This window comes from Neofelis nebulosa, chromosome 5 (genome assembly GCF_028018385.1).
Source record: "Neofelis nebulosa isolate mNeoNeb1 chromosome 5, mNeoNeb1.pri, whole genome shotgun sequence".
NCBI lineage: Eukaryota > Metazoa > Chordata > Mammalia > Carnivora > Felidae > Neofelis > Neofelis nebulosa.
Genome location: NC_080786.1, coordinates 28,894,868 through 28,916,309, shown reverse-complemented (window position 1 = coordinate 28,916,309; position 21,442 = coordinate 28,894,868). Strand labels below are relative to the sequence as shown.

The 21,442-nt window shown below is 38.0% G+C and overlaps 1 protein-coding gene across 5 annotated transcripts in view; it reads left to right on the top strand.

Annotated features, from left to right (window-relative positions):
* The first annotated feature begins 319 nt into the window (after positions 1-319).
* The window catches only part of NPHP3 (nephrocystin 3), a 43,889-nt gene continuing 22,766 nt past the window's right edge, over positions 320-21,442 (top strand). For 3 of the 5 annotated variants that reach the window (XR_009261772.1, XM_058729906.1, XM_058729907.1), the window contains exons 1-10: positions 320-782; positions 3,068-3,193; positions 3,737-3,887; positions 5,978-6,130; positions 7,162-7,295; positions 8,840-9,000; positions 12,419-12,575; positions 16,159-16,233; positions 18,602-18,775; positions 20,750-20,853. Coding sequence is in view for 4 of the 5 variants with exons in the window: in XM_058729906.1 (XP_058585889.1) it covers positions 387-782; positions 3,068-3,193; positions 3,737-3,887; positions 5,978-6,130; positions 7,162-7,295; positions 8,840-9,000; positions 12,419-12,575; positions 16,159-16,233; positions 18,602-18,775; positions 20,750-20,853 (1,631 nt within the window). In the remaining variant the exon portion in view is untranslated. The remainder of the gene's footprint in view (positions 783-3,067; positions 3,194-3,736; positions 3,888-5,977; positions 6,131-7,161; positions 7,296-8,839; positions 9,001-12,418; positions 12,576-16,158; positions 16,234-18,601; positions 18,776-20,749; positions 20,854-21,442) is intronic. The other 2 variants (XM_058729904.1, XM_058729905.1) reach the window with 1 other exon arrangement.

The following is a 21,442-nucleotide window of genomic DNA, read 5'->3' as shown; positions in this document are numbered from 1 at the left end:
GGGGGCCTGGGACCGAGAAGACCCTGCTGAGAGGAGCCATGCACGCGCTAGTCCGTAGCCCCGACTTAGTACGGTATAGGTCCCGCACTCGCGGCCGTCCATCTTTCTTTCTGCCCCGCCCCTCCCTCCTGCCACGCCCCATCCATCCCGCCCCGCCCGCCTTGAGCTCTGCCCCGCCCCGTCCTGCTGCCCCTCCCAATCCGTATCACACCGCCCGCCCCGCACGCCTTGCGCTCCGCCCCTCCCCGTCCTGCTGCCACGCCCCATCCCGTTCGCCCCGCCCCTTCGCCCTGCCTTGCCCCTTCTTGCTGCCCCGCCCTGTCTCCTTCGCCGCGTCCCGCCCCCTTCTGGTACCCCGCTGGCTGGTAGGGGCGGCCTCAGGCGTAATGGGGACGGCCTCGTCGCTTGTGAGCCCCGCTGGCGGGGAAGTGATAGAGGACACGTATGGGGCGGGCGGCGGCGAGGCCTGCGAGATCCCGGTGGAGGTGAAGCCCAAAGCCCGCCTGCTGCGCAGCTCGTTCCGCCGCGGCGCTGCAGCAGCAGCGGCAGGGGCCGGGCCCGGGTCGCTGCCCCGTGGAGCGGGCGGCGGCGGGCTGCTGGGAGCTAGCTTCAAGTCTACCGGCTCGTCCGTGCCGGAGCTGGAGTACGCGGCGGCCGAGTACGAGCGGCTGAAGAAGGAATACGAGATCTTCCGGGTCAGCAAGAATCAGGAGTTGTTGTCTATGGGCCGCCGCGAGGCCAAGCTGGACACGGAGAACAAGCGGCTGCGGGCGGAGCTGCAGGTAACGCCTGGCCCGCGTGCGCGGCGGGGGCAGTTGGGACGCCCCCCCCCCCGCCCCGCCCCGCCCCGCCCCGCCCGCGCCCTGCCCGCGCCCTGCCAGGCTGGGCTTTGGACGCCTGACTCCGTCCTTCGTCCATCCTGCCCCCTCTCTAAACCAAGTAGTTTTGAAAGTTGGCTAGGAACCGCTCTGCATTTTAATTTGAGAGGCACATTCTCTTGGGGTCTAAACTGATTTCCTTAACTAATCCGCCCCTTTTCTATTTCTGGTTCATTCATTCAGACACCTTGAAACAGTTAACCTGAAAGTGTCCTGAAGCAGCAAATGCCAATCTGCAGGGGGTTCCAGGGAAGTAGGTTAACCCAGGGCTCACAGACACACAAAAGATTTTGGTGACATCTGTTGAAGCCAACTCATCAAATTCCCTAGGAGTTTTTAACTCCACTCCCCGCCCCCTTAAATATATCTCTCAGTTTCTTCGTGTGGAGCTCTTGAGTTTTAATGATCTTGAAGTGAGTTTTTCTGGAAACCTGATTTTCACCATCCTAACTGCTTTGATTGAAAACATTCCCTACGTGTAGTCAAATGCTCTTAATGCACTTGACTAATTTACTCAGAAAAATTATTGCGTGGTCTCCCTCTAGTAGATGTGTTTTGACTCATTAAAATGGTATGTAAAGCAAGAGGTTGCTTTTCTGTGAGCAGAGTTGTTAGACTTTGTGTCATCTGTTTTAGGCCTCTCTGAGGGTTGTGGTTTTACTCTTTTTTTTTTTTTTTTTTTTTAACTGTGGAAGAGACTTCTAGACAGCCCAAGTGTTTCTGGGCTCATCACAGTAGGAATTGAATAAATACCTCACACTGATTTTTCTGAGAAGAGCCTTCTTCAGGGGCACCTGGGTGGCTCAGTTAGGTAAGCGGCCAACTTTGGCTCAGGTCATGTTCTCAAGGTTCATGAGTTCCAGCCTGGCATCCAGCTCTATGCTGACAGCTCAGAGCCTGGAGCCTGTTTTCAGATTCTGTGTCTACCTCTGCCTCTCTCTCTTCCTCGTGGCCCCCAAACATAAACAAACATTAAAAAAAAAAAATCCTCCTTCCTTCTAGACTAGGCACCTTTCCTAGTAGCTGTTGTAAAATTAGGCTGTTATCTGGGAAGAATTACATACCAGCCTATCTGTTGTCTTACCAGTTTTCCTACTGGGCAGTCTTCTTTTTTTTTTTTTTAATTTTTTTTTTTCAACGTTTTTAATTTATTTTTGGGACAGAGAGAGACAGAGCATGAACGGGGGAGGGGCAGAGAGAGAGGGAGACACAGAATCGGAAACAGGCTCCAGGCTCCGAGCCATCAGCCCAGAGCCTGACGCGGGGCTCGAACTCATGGACCGTGAGATTGTGACCTGGCTGAAGTCGGACGCTTAACCGACTGCGCCACCCAGGCGCCCCTCCTACTGGGCAGTCTTAATGCGCTTGCATTGTATAAAATGGACTTAACGAATTTAAGATACCTGATTTCATGCATCGAAGCTATTGTCTAATGGACGCTGCACATTGGAAATGGCTGTGAGATGGGGGGTAGAAAAGAAGGCTGGACCAACCAGGGCAGAGTGCAGTAAGGGCTGACAAAAGCCAGTCTCAGGTTCCTCCTGTTACCTTATGTAGTAGTTCTGAAAGTTGAGTAGAATCCACTATGCATTTTAGTATTATCTTGAGGTCTAAACTGATTCCTTAACTAACCCACCCATTTTTTTATGCAGCCTTTTTGATTCCTTTCTCATATATCTAGGCATTAAAAAAACCCTCTTCCATATTTATTTAACCCATTCAGTCATACACTTACTGGAGGCCTTCAATGTTACAGGCACCAAGGGGGCTCTGGGGATAGCAAAATGAGAAAGACATGGAGCCAGGAAGTGCCTGGTCACACAGAATTAATTATCCTTCAAGTTAAGACTTACAAACTATATACTTTTTGTTCTTTTACAGATGGGAAAACTGTGCCATAGGGAAAATTAAGAGTTTGACACAGTATTTCAATTTCAATTCACAGTACTAATTTCCATTAAAAGCTTAACACTGAAGTGTCTTCATTTATTATAGTTAAGAATGTTTGCATTTTTTTTCATGATTCATTATGTGTTTGAATAAAATGGCAATATGTAGTTCTTGATAACTGGTAAAATAGTAAGTAGATTGGTACAGTTCTAAGGTATGTGTGTAATATATATGTAAGATATTGAAAAATTTGAGAGGAATACTATTTTTGTTAGAAATAACAAGGTCAGTTATTTCAGGCGCTTCAAAAAACATATCAGAAGATACTTCGGGAAAAGGAAAGTGCTTTAGAAGCAAAATACCAAGCAATGGAGAGAGCAGCAACATTTGAACATGACAGAGATAAAGTGAAAAGGCAATTCAAGGTAAATGCCTTATGTTTTTACCCGCAGAGTGATGCAGAATAAAAACAACATATTTTAAAAGTTTCTATAATGCTGCATGAATAAATAGATGTAGTCCTGAAGGTTCTAAGAACTACAGTAGAGCACTTTTTACATTTTTGAGATGGACCTAGTAAACTTGCGATCGTTTCAAGGAAAAAATAAAAAAGTGAGCACTGCAATAGGGATTTGGGGAAAAGAAAGTCTTTCCATATGGGGGTAAGGCATTTGGAAATATTTGGGGATGTTTTGTATGGGAGGGCATTACTGGCATCTAGTGGCAGGGAGACAAATTTGCTAAACGTCAGCAGTGCACAAAACAGCCCCACGGCACAGACAGGCCTCCTGCCCAAATTCCAGTGGGTTCCAGTTACAAAACAATAGAGTTACTTTAGTTATTCATCCTACAGGTCAGGACCAAACTGAATATTGGTTTCATGAGTGAAAGATTTTTTTGGTTAAGAGTTGATGACACAACCTTTTGATTATGGGAGAGGTTTCAAAATTAACATTTGTCTTTTAAAGATTTTTAGGGAGACCAAGGAGAATGAAATTCAGGACTTACTGAGGGCTAAGCGAGAGTTGGAAAGTAAACTTCAGAGGCTCCAGGCTCAGGGAATCCAAGTATTTGATCCTGGAGAGTCTGATTCAGATGACAACTGTACAGATGTTACTGGTAAATTTACTTCCTATTTATAATATTTTGAGTTTTCACTATAGGTGTAATGATATTGTAGAGCCAACGTTGAATCCTTTTAGTTGTGAGTGGTTGCTGTTATAAATAGAATTGCACTTTCTGCCTCTTTCTCAGGTGTTATGACAGCAATTTTCCATGAAGTCCGTGACATTGTTAAGAGCCATGTTTTCTTCTGACTTGCATTGCCAACCTCACCCCATAGATTTTCTCTCTCTGGTCTCAGACAGCTCCTTCAGGTCTCACTGTGGTATTTCCATTTTGGCTGGGGGAAGACGGAAGGGAATTCATTCCTCTCCTTGAAAGCACAATCTGAAAGGGCCCCTGGTTGGCTCAGTTGGTTAAGCGTCCAACTCCTGATTTGGGCTCAGTCTTGATCTCGTGGTTTGTGGGTTCGAGCCCTGCATCCAGCAGCAGTGCTGGTAGTGTGGAGCCTACTTGGGATTCTTTCTCAAAGTAAAGAAATAAACTTAAAAAAAAAAAAAAAGGAAGGAAGGAAGGAAGGAAGGAAGGAAGGAAGGAAGGAAGGAAGGAAGGAAGAGAAAGAAAAGAAAGAAAGAAAGAAAGAAAGAAAGAAAGAAAGAAAGAAAGAAAGAAAGAAAGAAAGAAAGAAAGAAAGAAAGAAAGAAAGAAGCACAATCTGATACCGCATTGGCCAGCACTACACTCAGGAAGATTGGAGATTGGAGAGTGTAATCATTAGTAGGAGAGTCATGTATCCACGTAAAGTTGGAAATTCTGTTACTAAAGGAAGAAGGGGAGAATGGATATTGGAGGATAGTTGGTAGTCTCTGTTACATTATTTTTCCACATAATGATAAATTCTTTGTAACCATCCATTAGAATATCTGCATGATATTCCACTAAATGGTTTCCAGGACAGTCCCGTAAGCTATTCAAAAAGTTTATATTCTATAATTAAACATATAAAATATGTTTTTATAGAAATAAAGCTTGGAGCCATAGAAGGCAAGGGTCTACCATGTTCTAAGAAAATAATAATAAACTGTGACTGATACTGAAAAATGAAAACTATTCTATTGATAAATGCAGTAGAAAAATGTAGTCACTCTCTCATTTACAGGAACCTGCATTTTATTCTTACAAACTGATTTGGGAGTGAAATATGGCAACTTGACAATTCCCTCCTAGTTTACATTTTAGAACCATTGGAATCTGACCAGCATTCTGGGATTTTTATTACTAACTTTTGAAGGGGAAAAAAATGAAGTGATTCTTAATGGCTTTGAGTGACTAAGAGGATCCTCTTGTTGAACCCACATTAGTCTTAGTGGTTATTTCAGTGTTGACATGTTTTAAAATGTGCAGTGTTTCAAAGCTATTATATCGTAATTGCCTTGGCAAGTTAATAAGAACAAGTTAGTATTTCCTCCTAGGTCTTTCTTCATATTTTGATTTGAACATAAAGGATACTGAGGGAACATCATTCATTTCACATTCAAAGACCTACAAATAATAATCTCATTTTTGCCAGATATTAAGTCCAAATACTAGTATATGCATATTTAGTCAAAGATGCTGTGTTCATAAGCACCAACTGATTCAGACATTAATTTTATTTCTCTGGAAGTTTAAAGAGGGGGCACTCTTTACATCCTTAGCTTACATCCTAATGAATTACCAATGTTAATTACAGGTGTGCTAGTAATAGTCTTCCTTTTAAATTCTTTCCTTCAAATTTTACACTGATGCCTAAACTATACGGTTAGAAATCTTGTTTAGAATTTTTGTATGGGGATATTTTTAACTTCTCACAGTTGTTACAGTTCCTTTGGTTACTATATCGTTTATTTCTTTTCATCTTTCTCTCTTCAGTCCCCTCTTTGAGTTTGAGATGACAACCAGAATTATGCTAACCAGCACCTTAGAAGTTGCCAAAAGTTGGTGACAAAGTACTTTCAAAATCATTAAAGATTGAATATTTGGATATTTGTTGTATATAATATTATAGTTGTTGTTTTTTTAATTAGAAATCCTGTGTAGTACATGTGATAAGTTTTTGAACATTCAGTAATTTGGTTTTCACAAGATAAAATCTCTTGCATTTATAGCTGCTGGAACCCAGTGTGAATATTGGACTGGAGGAGCTTTGGGAAGTGAACCTTCCATAGGGAGTATGATCCAGCTTCAGCAGTCCTTCAGGGGTCCTGAGTTTGCCCATAGTTCTATAGATGTGGAAGGACCCTTTGCAAATGTCAACAGAGGTAACACAAGCCATTTGCCAATTACTTTGGCTAATGGTGATGACTGTTCCTATGCTGTAATCTTGTGTGCTGGGAAAACAACCATCAACCAGGCATGAGATTTTTATTCTGGGTGTCTTCCACCGTCAAACCAGCATGTACTTACCGGTGCTGTCACTGAGCAGGGCTAAGTAAGTTCTGTAATTCACATCAGGATCAGATGGTGTTCCCTGGCCAGACTGACAAATCAGGTTCTAAAAACTTCGATTCTGGTCTGAATTCTCAGGGATTTCAGTTGATCATTGAGAGTGTAATATAGATTAACTGAGAAACAGTAGTTTTTAGTCTTTCCCTCTGTGTTTTTGATGCTTTTAAAGGTTAGAGAAGGCTGCAGAATAGAGTACAAAGTTATGCAATGTAGTATCCTTAGTCAGAAGAATATTTTCATTATTTTTATATAATTTGGTGTCCAAAACAGCTCTGAGATCTGTTCAGAATTTCAATGCCAGTGCAGATCTGAGATGTTATAAGTAGCTCTATTTTTTTTCTTAAACTATAAGATTATCAGCAAAATGAAAAGTGTTCAATTATGCCTTTTGAATTAGCCAAATATGTCTTAAAATGTTCTTTTTCACTAAATAGCATTTCATTTTATGCCATTCTTAAAGTTTCTTTTTGACTTAATGTATCTCAAGAATAATAAGTAGATAAAAGTATAGGCCAGCCTGCAAATGTAGGCCCTCCTACAGTTGCAAACTAATTAAACAGCTCAAGTAACATAGGTTCATGATATTGACTGGAACCACTGGTACCTCAGCAAGGACCCTGGGTGACATTGATTACTTTATGCCCAAGGATAGAATTTGAGGTTAAAGAACTGTTTGCCTTCTAGTATGTTATTCCAGAAGGTGTGTCATTATTAACGAGTAAGATCAGATTGCATTCTATGTTGCCTGTTGTGTTTTTTCAGACTTTTAAAAGACTTGTAAACATCTTCTCAAATGTTTTTTGATGATTTTTTTTCATGAACTCATGATAAATTTTATTTTTAGATGACTGGGATGTTGCTGTAGCTAGTTTATTACAAGTTACTCCGTTGTTTTCACATTCTCTGTGGAGTAACGCTGTCAGATGTTACCTCATTTATACAGATGAAACCCAGCCTGAAGTGGATCTTTTCCTTAAGGTGAGGATATTTATAAATTCTTTATTCACTGATTTAAAATACAAGTTAATATTGTGTCCTATTTATGACACTACTACATCTAAACCAAGTAGTTTACTACCTATCAGATTATATGTCATAAAGAGCAAGAAGAATTTGGGCTTTTTTTAAGAGAAAATCTTGCTCAGTTTTATCAGTGTATTCAAATAAAGGCTTTGGAACTTAATTCTTATGAATGCTTTATTGTACATTGTGCACAGTGTTTAAGGCCCTTGTTGATAGCGCCTGCTTTAGGTAATATCTGCCAGCCCTAGCCTTGAATCTGTTTCAGGTTATAACAAAATTTAATCTTTATCATGGTTTTTAATTTTTCAAGGCAGTCATTGGGGTTAACCTGAGGGAGAGGGCAGGCATACTCCAGCCTGTGGGCCAGATCTGGCCTGCAGCCTGTCTTTATAGGACCGAAAGCTAAAATTGCTTTTTACCTTTTCACATGGTTGGAAAAAAAATGAAAAGATGAATGTTTTATGACATGTGAAAATTATATTAAATTCAAATTTTAGTTTCTATAAATAAGGTTTTACTGGAACACAGCTAGTGTTCATTTACATACTATTAAGCTGAACACAGCTTATTCATTTACACACTGTCTATGTCTGCTTCATACTACAATGGCGGAATAAATCACAAGAGACTAAATGGACCCCAAGGACCTCTGCTAAAATATCAAGTCATTAAGCTATTACTAATTTGTAAGAATACTTGCCGTTTACAGAAAAAGTTTGCCTATTACTGATCTAACTGAATTTTAAATAAATCTGCATGTCACATGCTATACCTGCTATATTAACATTATTGATTAAAAGATTATTGATTAATGAATTTATTTAGCTTTGCTTTTTGATATTGTTCAACTTGGGTTGAGAGATAAAATATTTTGAAAACCAAAGTTTCTACTCACTAACTGAATATAGGTTATTACCAAACTGATGTTGAGGGAATTACTCATTAATTGCATAATAATACTTAGTAACTAAGTAATAATCATTACTTAGTAACTTAATTTGTTATAGACCAACATAATTTTTTTATTTATATCTGTTTGCTTTAATGTTCTAATATATCATGGTGGACACTTTTTACAATATAGATTCATGGATTTGGGTTTTCTACTCTTTATAACAATAAAGCAGAAATCATTTATAATAATAATAATAATAATAATAATAACAAAAATAAATACCAAAGGAAATTATCCCAGTATTTTTCTTCCATTGTTTTAGGTTTTATTATGAAATAAATTATTTTCTGAGCTAGGAAACAGCCAAGTTACTAAGCTTATATATTTTTGTTTTAAGGGAAACTTGCCTTTTCTCTTAAAGATTTTCTTTAAAATATGATTATATTTTTAAGTTTTAAATTAAAAAAATATTCAACATAACCTGTTCTAAAGCATGCTTTTTTATTTTAAGTAGTATGAAGCTGACTAGATCTTTAGTTATATAAGCTGTACTTTTATTATGTTTTAATTTCTTGTGTTTTGTTTTGTTTTAATTTCTTTTTAGGACTATTCACCTAAACTTAAAAGAATGTGTGAGACAATGGGATATTTTTTCCACGCTATATATTTTCCAATAGATCTTGAAAATCAATACCTAGCTGTTAGAAAATGGGAAATTGAGAAGAGTTCATTAGTTATTTTATTCATTCATTTAACCTTACCAAGGTAAGCTGAAAATTCTGTCATTTATTACAGGAGTTGTATAGAATTGATCACTTCTTGGCCTTTTGACTAAGATCAAGTGTAGGAGTTGTATAGAATTGAGACTGCCACAAAAAGAATGAAATCTTACCATTTGCAACTACGTGGATGGAACTGGAGGGTATGATGCGAAGTGAAATTAGTCAGAGAAAGACAGAAATCATATGACTTCACTCATATGAGGACTTTAAGAGACAAAACAGATGAACGTAAGGGAAGGGAAACAAAAATAATATAAAAAAAAGGAGGGGGACAAAACAGAAGAGACTCATAAATATGGAGAACAAACTGAGGGTTGCTGGAGGGGTTGAGGGAGGGGGATGGGCTAAATGGGTAAGGGACATTAAGGAATCTACTCCTGAAATCATTGTTTCACTATATGCTAACTAATTTGGATGTAAATTTTAAAAAATAACATTTTAAATAAATAAATAAATAAATAAATAAATAAATAAAATACAAAAAAAAAGAATTGAGATTGCCAAATGAACTTCAAAGATAAGTTCTAATTGCATCCTTATAATCAAAAACAATCCACAAAATTCAATAAATGTTTTGGCTTTTCATACAGAAACAAAAGAATTAAGAACTTTACACTGTTTGCATTAACAGGTCCTAATATTGGCATCATTAATGCAAAGATCATTTTAATCAGGGGTAGCTAACTATGGCCTTCAGGCCAAATCCAGTCAGCCACCTGCTTTTATAAATAAAATTTTATTGGAACATAGTTATATTCATTTATTTATGTATTTTTACAGCTGCTTTCATACTACAAGAGCAGAGTTAAGTACTGTGGTTACAACAAAGACTGTGTAGCTCATGAAGCCTAAAATGTATACTCATTGGCCCTAATAAAGCAAGTTGGCAACTCCTGATTTCAATAATCTGCATTAACTTTCATTATTTTCTTTTTTTTTTTTTTTTTTTAATTTTTTTTTTTCAACGTTTATTTTATTTTTTGGGACAGAGAGAGACAGAGCATGAACGGGGGAGGGACAGAGAGAGAGGGAGACACAGAATCGGAAACAGGCTCCAGGCTCTGAGCCATCAGCCCAGAGCCTGACGCGGGGCTCGAACTCACAGACCGTGAGATCGTGACCTGGCTGAAGTCGGACGCTTAACCGACTGCGCCACCCAGGCGCCCCAACTTTCATTATTTTCTTTCTTCAGATACAAATTGAGAGCTACTTGAACACTTATATAGATGTTAAATCAAGTTTTTAATTCTCTGAGGAGCTTACTACTTAATTCCAGTAAAGTGAGCAATTTTCTTATAATGTGAATATAATTAACACCAATGAGTTAGTCTGCAAAGATTTTTTTTAACCAACTAGATACATAGATAGAAGACAAAATTTATTTAATAAGAGGTTTTCTTTCTACATTTGCTGTCTGATTGGATTTAACCCTTCCAGAGCATTTTCCCTTTTATTGAGGACCAACTCTGACCTCAACTGTGTGCAGAAGTATGTGGAGCCCTAGGCTTTACCAGAGACCCTGTAGTGTGATCCATTATTGCTCCTTAAGACTGCCCAGTGGCCAAGGAACCAGTTGGTCAATGAGCCTCCACCCAAACAAGTTTTAAGGATTCTTTCCACTTGATTCCCTTTTAGTTGGGGTTCTTTTCCTCCCTCGCCCCTTTTCTTTTCCTGTTATTTTTTTATATTTATTAAGGATATATTCTGTTTTATTATTTAATATCTGGGTAGTATTTTATCTCAGGTGGTAATATGTCATTTGTTGTTTTTCTCTTATTCTCTAATCCTTTAAACCATCTTGTTTTTTCTTTACCTTTTATCCATGTTTAGTTAATAAAATATTGCACATTATTTTTACATTTTTAACATTTATTTTTATCTTTCTCATATTAAATCCCTCTTAATCTTTTACCCTTTATCCTTCATTTCTTTCATGTTTTATTACTTTGCTTGGCAGATTTCAGCTTATCTTCTTTAACTAAAATTTTATTTATTTTACATTTTAAAAACTTTATTCTTAAAGAATAAGAATTTTAATTTCTAAAATTTAATCATTTCTTCACCTATGCTTTGCCTTTATTTTTGTTTTAATTTTTTTCATATTCCATCTGCTGATTATTTTATTTCCTTAATGTTTACTTCATGGCTGTCAAGAAATATGGCAGTAATTGTAGGCTTCACACCGTAAACAAGGGTTGATAGAGCTTTTATTTTTCTCAGGTTGTTCCTTCACCTCTCATGATGACTCCCCCATTCTTCTCAAAAGATGACTCTAGAATCATGTCCCCTTAGCAGTACCCAGTAGCCCCATATTCTTCCCTCCCACCAAAGAATTTGAACCAAATCCCAGATGTCATATCATTTCATGTGAGCCCCACGTGTCAATTTTGTAGGGAGTGATTTTGAAATAGCAACATGTGCCTGAACAGTGGCCCATTGTTTAGTATTCACATGCACCACAGACTTTTCTCCCAAAGTAATAACAAAAGAACCAAAATCCAAAAATTATATAGAACATGGTCAGAATGATTTGAACAAGGAAAAATTCTTTGGTTTGGTTCGATTGGATTGGCACAGAGATGTATGATAGAACATTACTCTGTTTTGTATTGGGGCTAGTATTTTAATATGTTATGTAAATTTTGAATCATGTAATAGCTCTCCCTTGCATACACACACTAATTTGCCTCTCTAGACAATCTTTCAATTAATGCTTTTTAGAAAGGGGAATTGGTTGTAATTTTCCTTGCCGTGTAGAAAACACTGGTAGGTTATTTTAAGATTTTTCTAGAATTTAAATAGGTACCCTGTAGCAAAGTTAGAATTTTTTTTTTAACCCTGTACTTCAACTAAGATTTTCCTAGCCATCTGACCTCCCCCATCTGCCTCTGGATCTTTCTCATACTGTATCTTGGGTATAAAGATTCAGGTCGTTCATTGGATGAGAAAGGCTAACAGACTAGAGAAGAGAAAAATCTTGAAGCACTGGGTTTGATAATAATTGTATTTTAATTTTGAAATTATGTATTTCTAAGTGGAATTAGGTTTCCATTTATTTGCAAAGTCTCATGAGTCTGGTCCATTATTTTGAGCCATGTTTACAGTATTTTTTGAGAGTTTTTGTTGTTGTTGTTAGATTTGAAAAATTAAAGTTATATATGCTTTGAGATTCAATTTAATGCAGAATTTATTGTACTTGTTCTGTCTGCTAATGAATGCATTATATTTTCTGGCTAAGCTGGAACAGAGCTATAAAACATCCATTTTTGGAAAGGTGCACTTGTTCTGTCCCTGGGCTTCTGGCCCCTTGTCATTGCTTTAAACTGCCATTATTGACACTTAGGTTGATTGTTTGCTGCCATAGTGCAGTGTAGGACAAGAAATACTGATTTCCAATCTAGCCTTTTATTGGAAGACTGCGAAGAAGCTTTTCTGAAAAACCCTGAAGGCAAACCACGATTAATCTATCATCGCTTAGAGGATGGAAAAGTCAGTTCCAACTCCATCCAGCAATTGATTGACCAAGTTTCTAACCTGAACAAGACCAACAAAGCCAAGGTAAAATTCAGAAGATTATTTTTTTAAGAACCTGGTTGCCCAAGGGAAGTGTTAGAGCAAAGGCCATGAGGTGGGAGTGAGTAAGGGGAGATTAATAGGACAGGTGACTGGGAGCTAAGGGTAAAGAACCTTGGAGATCACTATAGAAACCTTGTTTTTTTTTACTGCGAGTGAGATTTTTTTTTTTTTTTAACCTGGGGGTTTTTACTTGAGTCATTGGAAGACTTTAAGCAGCAGTAGAAGAAATACAATTCTGACAAGGATGTTCTTGGGCTGCCGTGTAGTGGAGGAAGGCAGAGTTGGAGAGTTCTTGCAGTCACCAGGTGAAAGATGCTGGTGGCTTGGACCAGGGTGAAGGTAGAGGAAGTGATGAGAAACAGGAATCAGTAAATTTTGACAGTAGAGCCAACAGACTTAGTTGTCGACTATGAGAAAAAGAAAGGGATAAATAGCAATACACAGCTACAAAGGGTATGATCTATGAGTGGAAAAATCAGATTTTTTCCTGTGCTTTTCTCCCCAAGTGCAGAGTCCTTTTGTCTACTGTTGACCAAGGATCAGTGTAAGAAAGAGCCTTTTCATAGCAACCTCTTCGAAGGGCATTGGGAAAAGCAAAACAGTGAATAAGAGTATGAGAGATTTGACCATTCTTAGATGCATGGTGGGATAATATTTAGAATAGAGATTACAGGCTTTGCCTTACTGCACACTGAGATAACTTAAAAATTCTTACAGTTGTGTTAAGAATACAGTTGAGGGGCACCTGGCAGGCTCAGTCAGTAGAGCATGCAACTCTTGATCTCAGGGTTGTGAATTCAAGCCCCACAATGGGTATAAAGATTACTTAAAAATAAAGTCTTAAAAAAAAAAGAATATAGTTGAAAACAACTTGGATTTTGACATTGTTTTTATTTCTCTGTGCCCATTCAAGAAATAAGATCGAATGTGAACACAAGCATTTTTTTTTACATCATTTAATATTGAAAAAGCTTGAGCCCAATGTAACATTAAAGAGCCCAACACAAAATAGTATTTTGTTATAATCTCCAGAACCATTTCATTATTTGCTTTAATTACATTAGTATGAGCTTAGTCCACTAGATCCTAAGAGGAAAGATACTGACTTTTCTTTCAGATCTCTATTCTATTTGTAAATTGATTTTTAAAATTAATACGCTAGAGGGATGAATTTATTTTATAAAATAGGAGTAAAATAAGATCTGTCTACCATGATTATAAATGGAAACATAGGATAAACTTCCATTCTGGTTCACTTGATGTGCTTCGTAAAACCATTGCCCTACTCTAATTTTATCCAATAATCATTTACTAGCAACACACATGTTCTTTATAGGTAGGGCATTCTTCTTTCAGAAAACTCAGAAGACTACTGTTTTACATAGCAGAATACCATTTTGCCTTTTTGTTTTATAGAATTATAGTCTTACTATAAAAATTGATTTTGATGTATTTTGAAGGTCATATATATTGAGTGGTATGGATGTATATAAGACAGAATTTGGAGTAAGTGAAAAAAGTGTATTTTTTGTTTTATTGCAACACTGTTCCCATTGTTCACAATAAATCCCCTTGTGTGACCTCCAACAGTTTGCATAACTTGCCTCCGTTTCCTCTTCTGTGAATTTGAAGTATTAACAATACCACCTGGTGGCTCAGTCAGTTAAGTGTCCAAGTCTTGATTTCAGCTCAGGTCACGATCTCACATGATTGAGCTCCATGTAGGGCTTTGCCCTAAGCATGGAGCCTGCTTGAGATTCTGTCCCTCCCTCTCCTTTGTCCCTCCCCCTCTTGGGCACACCCTTTCTCTTAAAAAAAAAAAAAAAATTAAAAGTAATTGTGTCTGAAGATAGTGGACCACCATGGAGACCCTGAGTTTGTCTTATCCCTGAATTGCAGCTAGATCAGCACCAAACCCTTTTGAACACCTAGGAAATTGATCTGAGGATGTCCACTCTCACCACTGATATTCAACATAGTGTTGGAAGTCCTAGCCTCAGCAGTCAGACGACGCAAAGAAATAAAAGGCATCCAAATCAGCAAGGAGGAAGTCAAACTTTCACTCTTCGCAGACAGTGATACTCTGTGGAAAACCCAAAAGACTCCACAAAAAACCTGGTAGAATTGATACACGAATTTAGCAAAGATGCAGGATATAAAATCACTGTGCAGAAATTGGTTGCATTTCTTTTTTTTAAGTTTATTTATTTATTTTGGGAGAGACAGCACAAGTGGGGGAGGGGCAGAGGGAGAGGGCCACAGAGGATCTGAAGCGGGCTTTGTGCTAACATCAGCGGCCTGATGCCAACCTTGAACCCACGAACCATGAGATCATGACCTGAGCTGAAGTCAGACGCTCAACCGACTGAGCCACCCAGGTGCCCCATGGTTGCATTTCTATACACCAATAATGAAGCAGCAGAAAGAGAAACCAAGGAATCAATCCCATTTACGATTGCACCAAAACCATAAAATACCTAGAAATAAACCTAACCAAAGGGTGAAAAATCTATACATTGAAAACTATAGAAAGTTTGTGAAAGAAATTAAAGAAGACACACACACACAAAAATGGAAAAACATTCCGTGCTCGTGGATTGGAAGAACAAATATTGTTAAAATGTCAATACTACCCAAAGCAATCTACATATTCGATGCAATTCCTATCAAAATAACAAGTGTTCTTTGCAGAGCTAGAACAAACAATCCTAAAATTTGTATGGAACCAGAAAAGACCCCCTAATAGCTAAAGCAAGGATGTAGAGAAAAAGGAACCCTTTTGCACAAACTGGTACAACCACTCTGGAAAACAGTAAGGAGGTTCCTCAAAAAATTAAAAATAGAAACTACCCTATGACCCAGCAATTGCACACTATTAGGTAAATACCTTATCTAGAGGATACAGGAGTGCTGATTTGAAGGGGTACATGTACCCCAATATTTATAGCAGCACTACCGACAATAGCCCAAATGTCCATCAACTGATGAATGGATAAAGAAGATGTGGTATATATGTATGTATATATATATATAATGGGATATTACTCCATGATCAAAAAATTAAATCTTGCATCTGTTTGCAACATTGTGGATGGAGCTAGAGTGTATTATGCTAAGCAAAATAAGTCCGTCAGAGAAAGACAAAATACCCTATGATTTCACTCATATGTGGAATTTAAGATACAAAACAGATGAGCACAAGGGAAGGGTAGCAAAAATAATATAAAAACAGGGAAACAAACCATAAGAGATTCTGAAGTACAGAGAACAATTTGAGAGTTGCTGGCAGGGTGTTGGGTGGGGGAAAGGGCTAAAGGGGTGAGAGGTAATGAGGTTGCAATGAGCACTGTGTTATGTGAGTGATGAATCGCTAAATTCTGTTCTTGAAAAAAAAAATGTAATAGTGTCTCTCTCATTGGATTGTTGTGAGGACAGATGAACTAATATGCAAAGTATTACATAGGATAATCCCTGACATATAACTTCTATAGAAGTATTTACCATCACCACCTCCTCCTGTTATTGGTTTTTTCATGTTGTTGTTGAACTTTTTTCTTTTTTCCAGATCATTGATCACTCTGGAGATCCTACAGAAGGAGTATATAAAATTTATATTTATGTGGAAAAGATTATTAAACAGGTAAAAATATGCATTCCTTGTAAGATTTCATCTAAAATATTCTAAGGGGTGCCTGGCTGGCTTGCTCAGAAGAGCATGCAACTCTTGATCTCAGAATTGTGGGTTGGAGTCCCATGTTGGGTGTAGAGCCTAGTTAAAAAAAATTTTTCTTTCTAAGACTGTTTTCCATAAAGTTGGGTCTTCCAATGAAAACAACTTATTTGTGTTTTTGAAAATAATACCGGGGGGGGGGGGGGGCGTGGAGAAAATAATACCTGGGAAAGTGCCACTGTTTCTGGTGGTTGTCTATCCTGTGGTATTGTCATCGTATTACTAGTACTATGTATTTTTCTAAATTATGGTTTTAAGTTTATTTATTTATTTTGATAGAGAGAGCACATGAGCAGGGGAGGGGCAGAGAGAGAGAATCCCAAGCAGGCTCTGCACTGCCAGTATAGAGTGCCATGTAGAGCTCAAACCCACGAACTGTGAGATCATGACCTGAGCCAAAACCAAGAGTCAGATGCTTAACCGACTGAGCCACCCAGGTGCCCCAAGTACCATGTATCTTTATCTGTCATTTGTTTCACAAAGCTATTTGATGCCTCAATACCTGATAAGTGTACAGTAGATTGCAAAAGTGCCAGGTGAAAAGTATAAGTATTTCAGGGAAGATGTTTATCTTATTCAAGGTTTTGTGTGCACCTTGAACTTTTATAAATTAGAAAAACCTTTTTCAAATTTATCCACTACATTATCCCTACAACACAGAGGGGTGAAATCATATCTCTAAGAGTCTGAGGTCATGGATCATAGTAAGTGTCTCGGGCTGAAAGTGTCTGTGATATCTCAAGTATTAACTTGTAAATTTATGTGAGTTCTATATTCTGCTTAATGTTATACCTGTGTTTATTTTTAATATAAAAAATTATTTTAAATTATATATCCTCTAAAATGCTAGTAATGAGGGGCACCTGTGTGGCTCAGTTGGTTAAGTGTCCGACTTCAGCTCAGGTCATGATCTCTCAGTTCATGAGTTCGAACCCCACGTCGGGCTCTGTGCTGACAGCTCAGTCTAGAGACTGCTTCAGGTTCTATGTCTCCGTCTCTCTCTGCTCCTCCCCTGCTCATGCTCTATCTCTCTCTCTCAAAAATAAATAAACATTAAAAATAAATAAATAAATAAATAAATAAATAAATAAATGCATGCAATGCTAGTAATGAGAATAAAAAGAAAAAGAACCATTAAAGAACCCACACCCTTAAAGTAAAATGGGCGCACTAGAAAGATGTACCACGTTTAGCCTGCAGTTGCCCATACCTGCGGACACCCCTGCAGGGACCTGGGATTCTATTTGGGAAGTTAGGGATTAGATTACTTTTTCTAATTAATTTGTATTAAAAGTATGGAGATTTGTTATCAGAGAAAAAGAATGAGCTCGAGAATATAATGATATGACTTCTGGCAACACATTTTGTACAGTGTTCTTTAGTATAAAAATTGACGTCAATTTTTATCTTCTCAACAATCTTGTGAATTTTAGGACCACAGTTAAATAAAATTAATTGAGCAGAATAAATGGCAGCAAAGGAAAGTGGACATATTTGCCATCTTTACTGTTTGAGGAACAACATATTTTCAGTGATATAAAGACTATAAATCACAACACAAATATTTGATATCAAGAAACCCAATCTTAGGAATTAAATTCTTACAAAAATGTAAAGCAGCATATTTTTAAGCATTATCACAATTTTTAAAATTGTTTTCCAGATAGATATAAATGAATATTATGTAACATTTTTCAGAAAATAGATCCCTGAGGAGTCAGATGCTCTGCTTTTTTTTTTTTTTTTTTTTTTTTTTTAAGAGAGCATGCACTACCAGGGTGGAGGAGGGAGGGACAGAGGGAGAAAGAGAATCTTAAGAAGGCTCCACACTCAGTCTGGAGCCTGACACAGGGCTCAATCCCACAACCCTAAGATCATGACCTGAGCTGAAATCAAGAGTCAGAGGCTCAATTGACTGAGCCATCCAGGTGTCCAGTTATTTTTTAATGTAAGCTCTGCACCCAGTGTGGGGCTTGAACCCATGACCCCAGAATCAAGAGTCACATGCTCTACTGACTGAGCCAGTTGGGGGCCCCAAATGCCCTTCTATTTTTAATAAAAGAGAAAGATCTTTGTGTTTATCATTTTAATATTTCTTTATTTTTAAACTCATGTTTTTTCATGGTTTTATATTTATTCTTGTTGGTAGTATACGAAGGCCATAGGTTTGGACTTGTCCCCCTCAGTAAGTAAAGGCCACCTTAGGCCTGTGTGCTAACACTGCTACAAGATGTTTAAGTTCTTTGTTCACTTTTGTGTGCTTGCTCTTGGTGTTCAGGACATCCTGGGCTTTGAGAACACAGACATGGAGACTAAGGATTTGGGCAGTGAAGATTCTATTCCAGAAGAAGATGATTTTGGTGATGTTCTGTGGGACATACATGATGAACAAGAGCAAATGGAAACTTTCCAACAGGCTTCAAATTCAGCCCACGAATTGGGATTTGACAAAGTGAGCATTTGGAGTATTGTTCCAACAAAGATCAGTCACCACTTAAGACTCTGTTATGATTGTGGTTTTACCTAAATATAGTCAAGGTTCATAATTGTTAGTGTTTGTCCTCGCGGCTTGATTATCCATATTGAGGCATTTGCTTAACTTTGTATCATATGAAAGAAAAGTGAGGTTCAACTATATTTATGAACATCAAACATTTTTAGTTACAGATGAGGACTTATCAACTACATGTTCTTTATGCTACCATCTGAAGTTCACCAAACCAAGCTTAGGATAGCTAAGAAACTTGATAAAACTCGTAAGGCTCTCTATTCTTCCAAGGCTTGGAGGAATCAAAATGTCAAACATTCAGGAAACAGCACAGTAGTTAATGCAATAGGCTGATCAGTTCATTAGCATCCTCAGATATCTAAACAGATTAATGGAACTTGAAGTACACAATCTATGTCCAAATTCAAAAAAATTAATAATATTTAAAAATTAATGTAAGAATGAATGTTTTAAAGAATATTATCCTAGCTGTCACTAGCAGCAGTATTTGCATAGAAATTTTATAATTGAGACTGTCTGTGTTTATGTCCTGGTTCCACCATTTCCTAACTCTGGATTGTGATCATTACTAAGCTCTGACCTTTGACTTCCTTGTCTGTAAAATGAGATTTAGTAGTTTACCTACCTGACAGGGTTGTTGGGAGGACTCAGCCAGGTAAAGCACGTCGACCACTTGGCACAGTACCTGGCACATGATGAATGTAACTATATAGCATATAAAATATGCTATTTTATAAGAGAGGTATTGCTATCATTATTTCATAATTGAAGAACCTAAAGTTCATGTTACAGTTTGCCTAAGAGAGCACACATGGAGTAGACTGCAGATCTGGGATTTGAACCTAGATCTTCTGGCTCCTAATCCTATGCTCTTTCTTCTATGGCAAGTAGTCTGAACTTGGGAACCATGGTTTTATAAATGGGCTTTATGTGGGAACATGAACTAAGTTGTTAGGATTTACAGGGTTCTAAATCAATGAAGTCTTTTGCTTTTTGAGACGCACCATTGCTATCAGAATAATTTGAGTTCCTGGGGAATATATTCTGTGTTCATAATATGGCAAACAAAAATTGATTGAAAAACTATACCAAATAGTAACTTATTGTAGTTGTTAGAAATGTCTGCTTCCCTAAAGCTAACCACAAGCTACTTATTACAAATTCTTTTAATTCCTTATCTGCTGTTGTTTAGACCACTGGTACATTTAATAACATCTCAACCCCCAAGATAACTTTGCCAAGTCCCCAGTAAATACTGAGGTATTTTGGTTTTCTGAGTGTGGCCTTTTTATCTCTGAACAACTTTTTAGTGTCTGGGGAAAGCCTGAGATATATGGGTTCTTGGACTTTGCCGAGAGCTCACTTAATTTCAGAAAGATCTCAGGTAGGCAGTCTGTCCTAACCTGATTCTCCGTGGCAGGTTGGGAGACTCAGATAAAGGGCCCACACAAAACTGCTCTTGTTCGGACCCATTTTCAGAAATCTCTGGAAACCGTGGGGGTGTGTAGGATGGTGTTCTTCTGACCAGCAGACTGAGGATGCCTGCTGACTCCCTCAAAGCCTTCTGTGATACTTTCTGTGGTTTAGGGAATACAGGATAAAACATTGGCCTTCCTGCAGCATTCTGCAAAACCTGAATGTTGTAAAACCCAATGGGGATCTTAAGTGTTGTCTCTCATCCGTTAATTTATAGCAGCACTATGTGTAGAAAAAATTGGGACTCATTCTTAGTTTACTATTTTGGGCATATTTAACCAGCCATAAAAATAAGCAATTATGAGGATGCTGTTGACTAAAAGTAGATTTCATTTTCTCATGCAGCTTTTCTCTAATGATTTCAGAGGATGATCAGAAGTTGACTCTAGTATTATAAGAGGTGTATGCTTCCTTGCAATTTAAATTCATTTTTGTTTCTAGTATTACCAACGGCTTAATGATCTAGTGGCGGCACCAGCACCAATTCCACCCCTTCTTGTATCTGGAGGACCAGGTTCTGGAAAGTCCCTTCTTTTATCAAAGTGGTATGATGCAGTGCAATTACATTGTTACCATTGTCATCATTCGAATTACTGAACTCATTCAACAAAATGTATTATTGCCTGCCTGCCTTCCTGCATGGTCTGTACTAAACATTAAAAAAAGCAAAAACGTATAAAATAATAGATTCATGCCCCGAAGTGTGTACAATTTGGATGTTAGAATACAGAATGAGAAAGGAATTGGAAATTTGAGCATTTGTGATTGTTTATATTAATTATGTGGGTCACAGCCAAGCACGTGCTGTGTGAGGGAGTGGTCAGTGTGGAATAGAATTAGGTGAATTCTACAGGGGATGTGCCTTTGTTTTCAGTTATCAGCTTCATCTTAAAAGTTTCATTGGGATTTTAATATTTCAAATAAGACAAAGACAGACTGTTTAGAGTGAAATAAGTCATAAAGTACATCAAAATAAAGGATGACTTGGGGTGCCTTGGCGGCTCAGTCGGTTAAGCGTCTGACTTCAGCTCAGGTCACGATCTTGCAGTCCGTGAGTTCAAGCCCCGCGTCGGGCTCTGGGCTGATGGCTCAGAGCCTGGAGCCTGCTTCCGATTCTGTGTCTCCCTCTCTCTC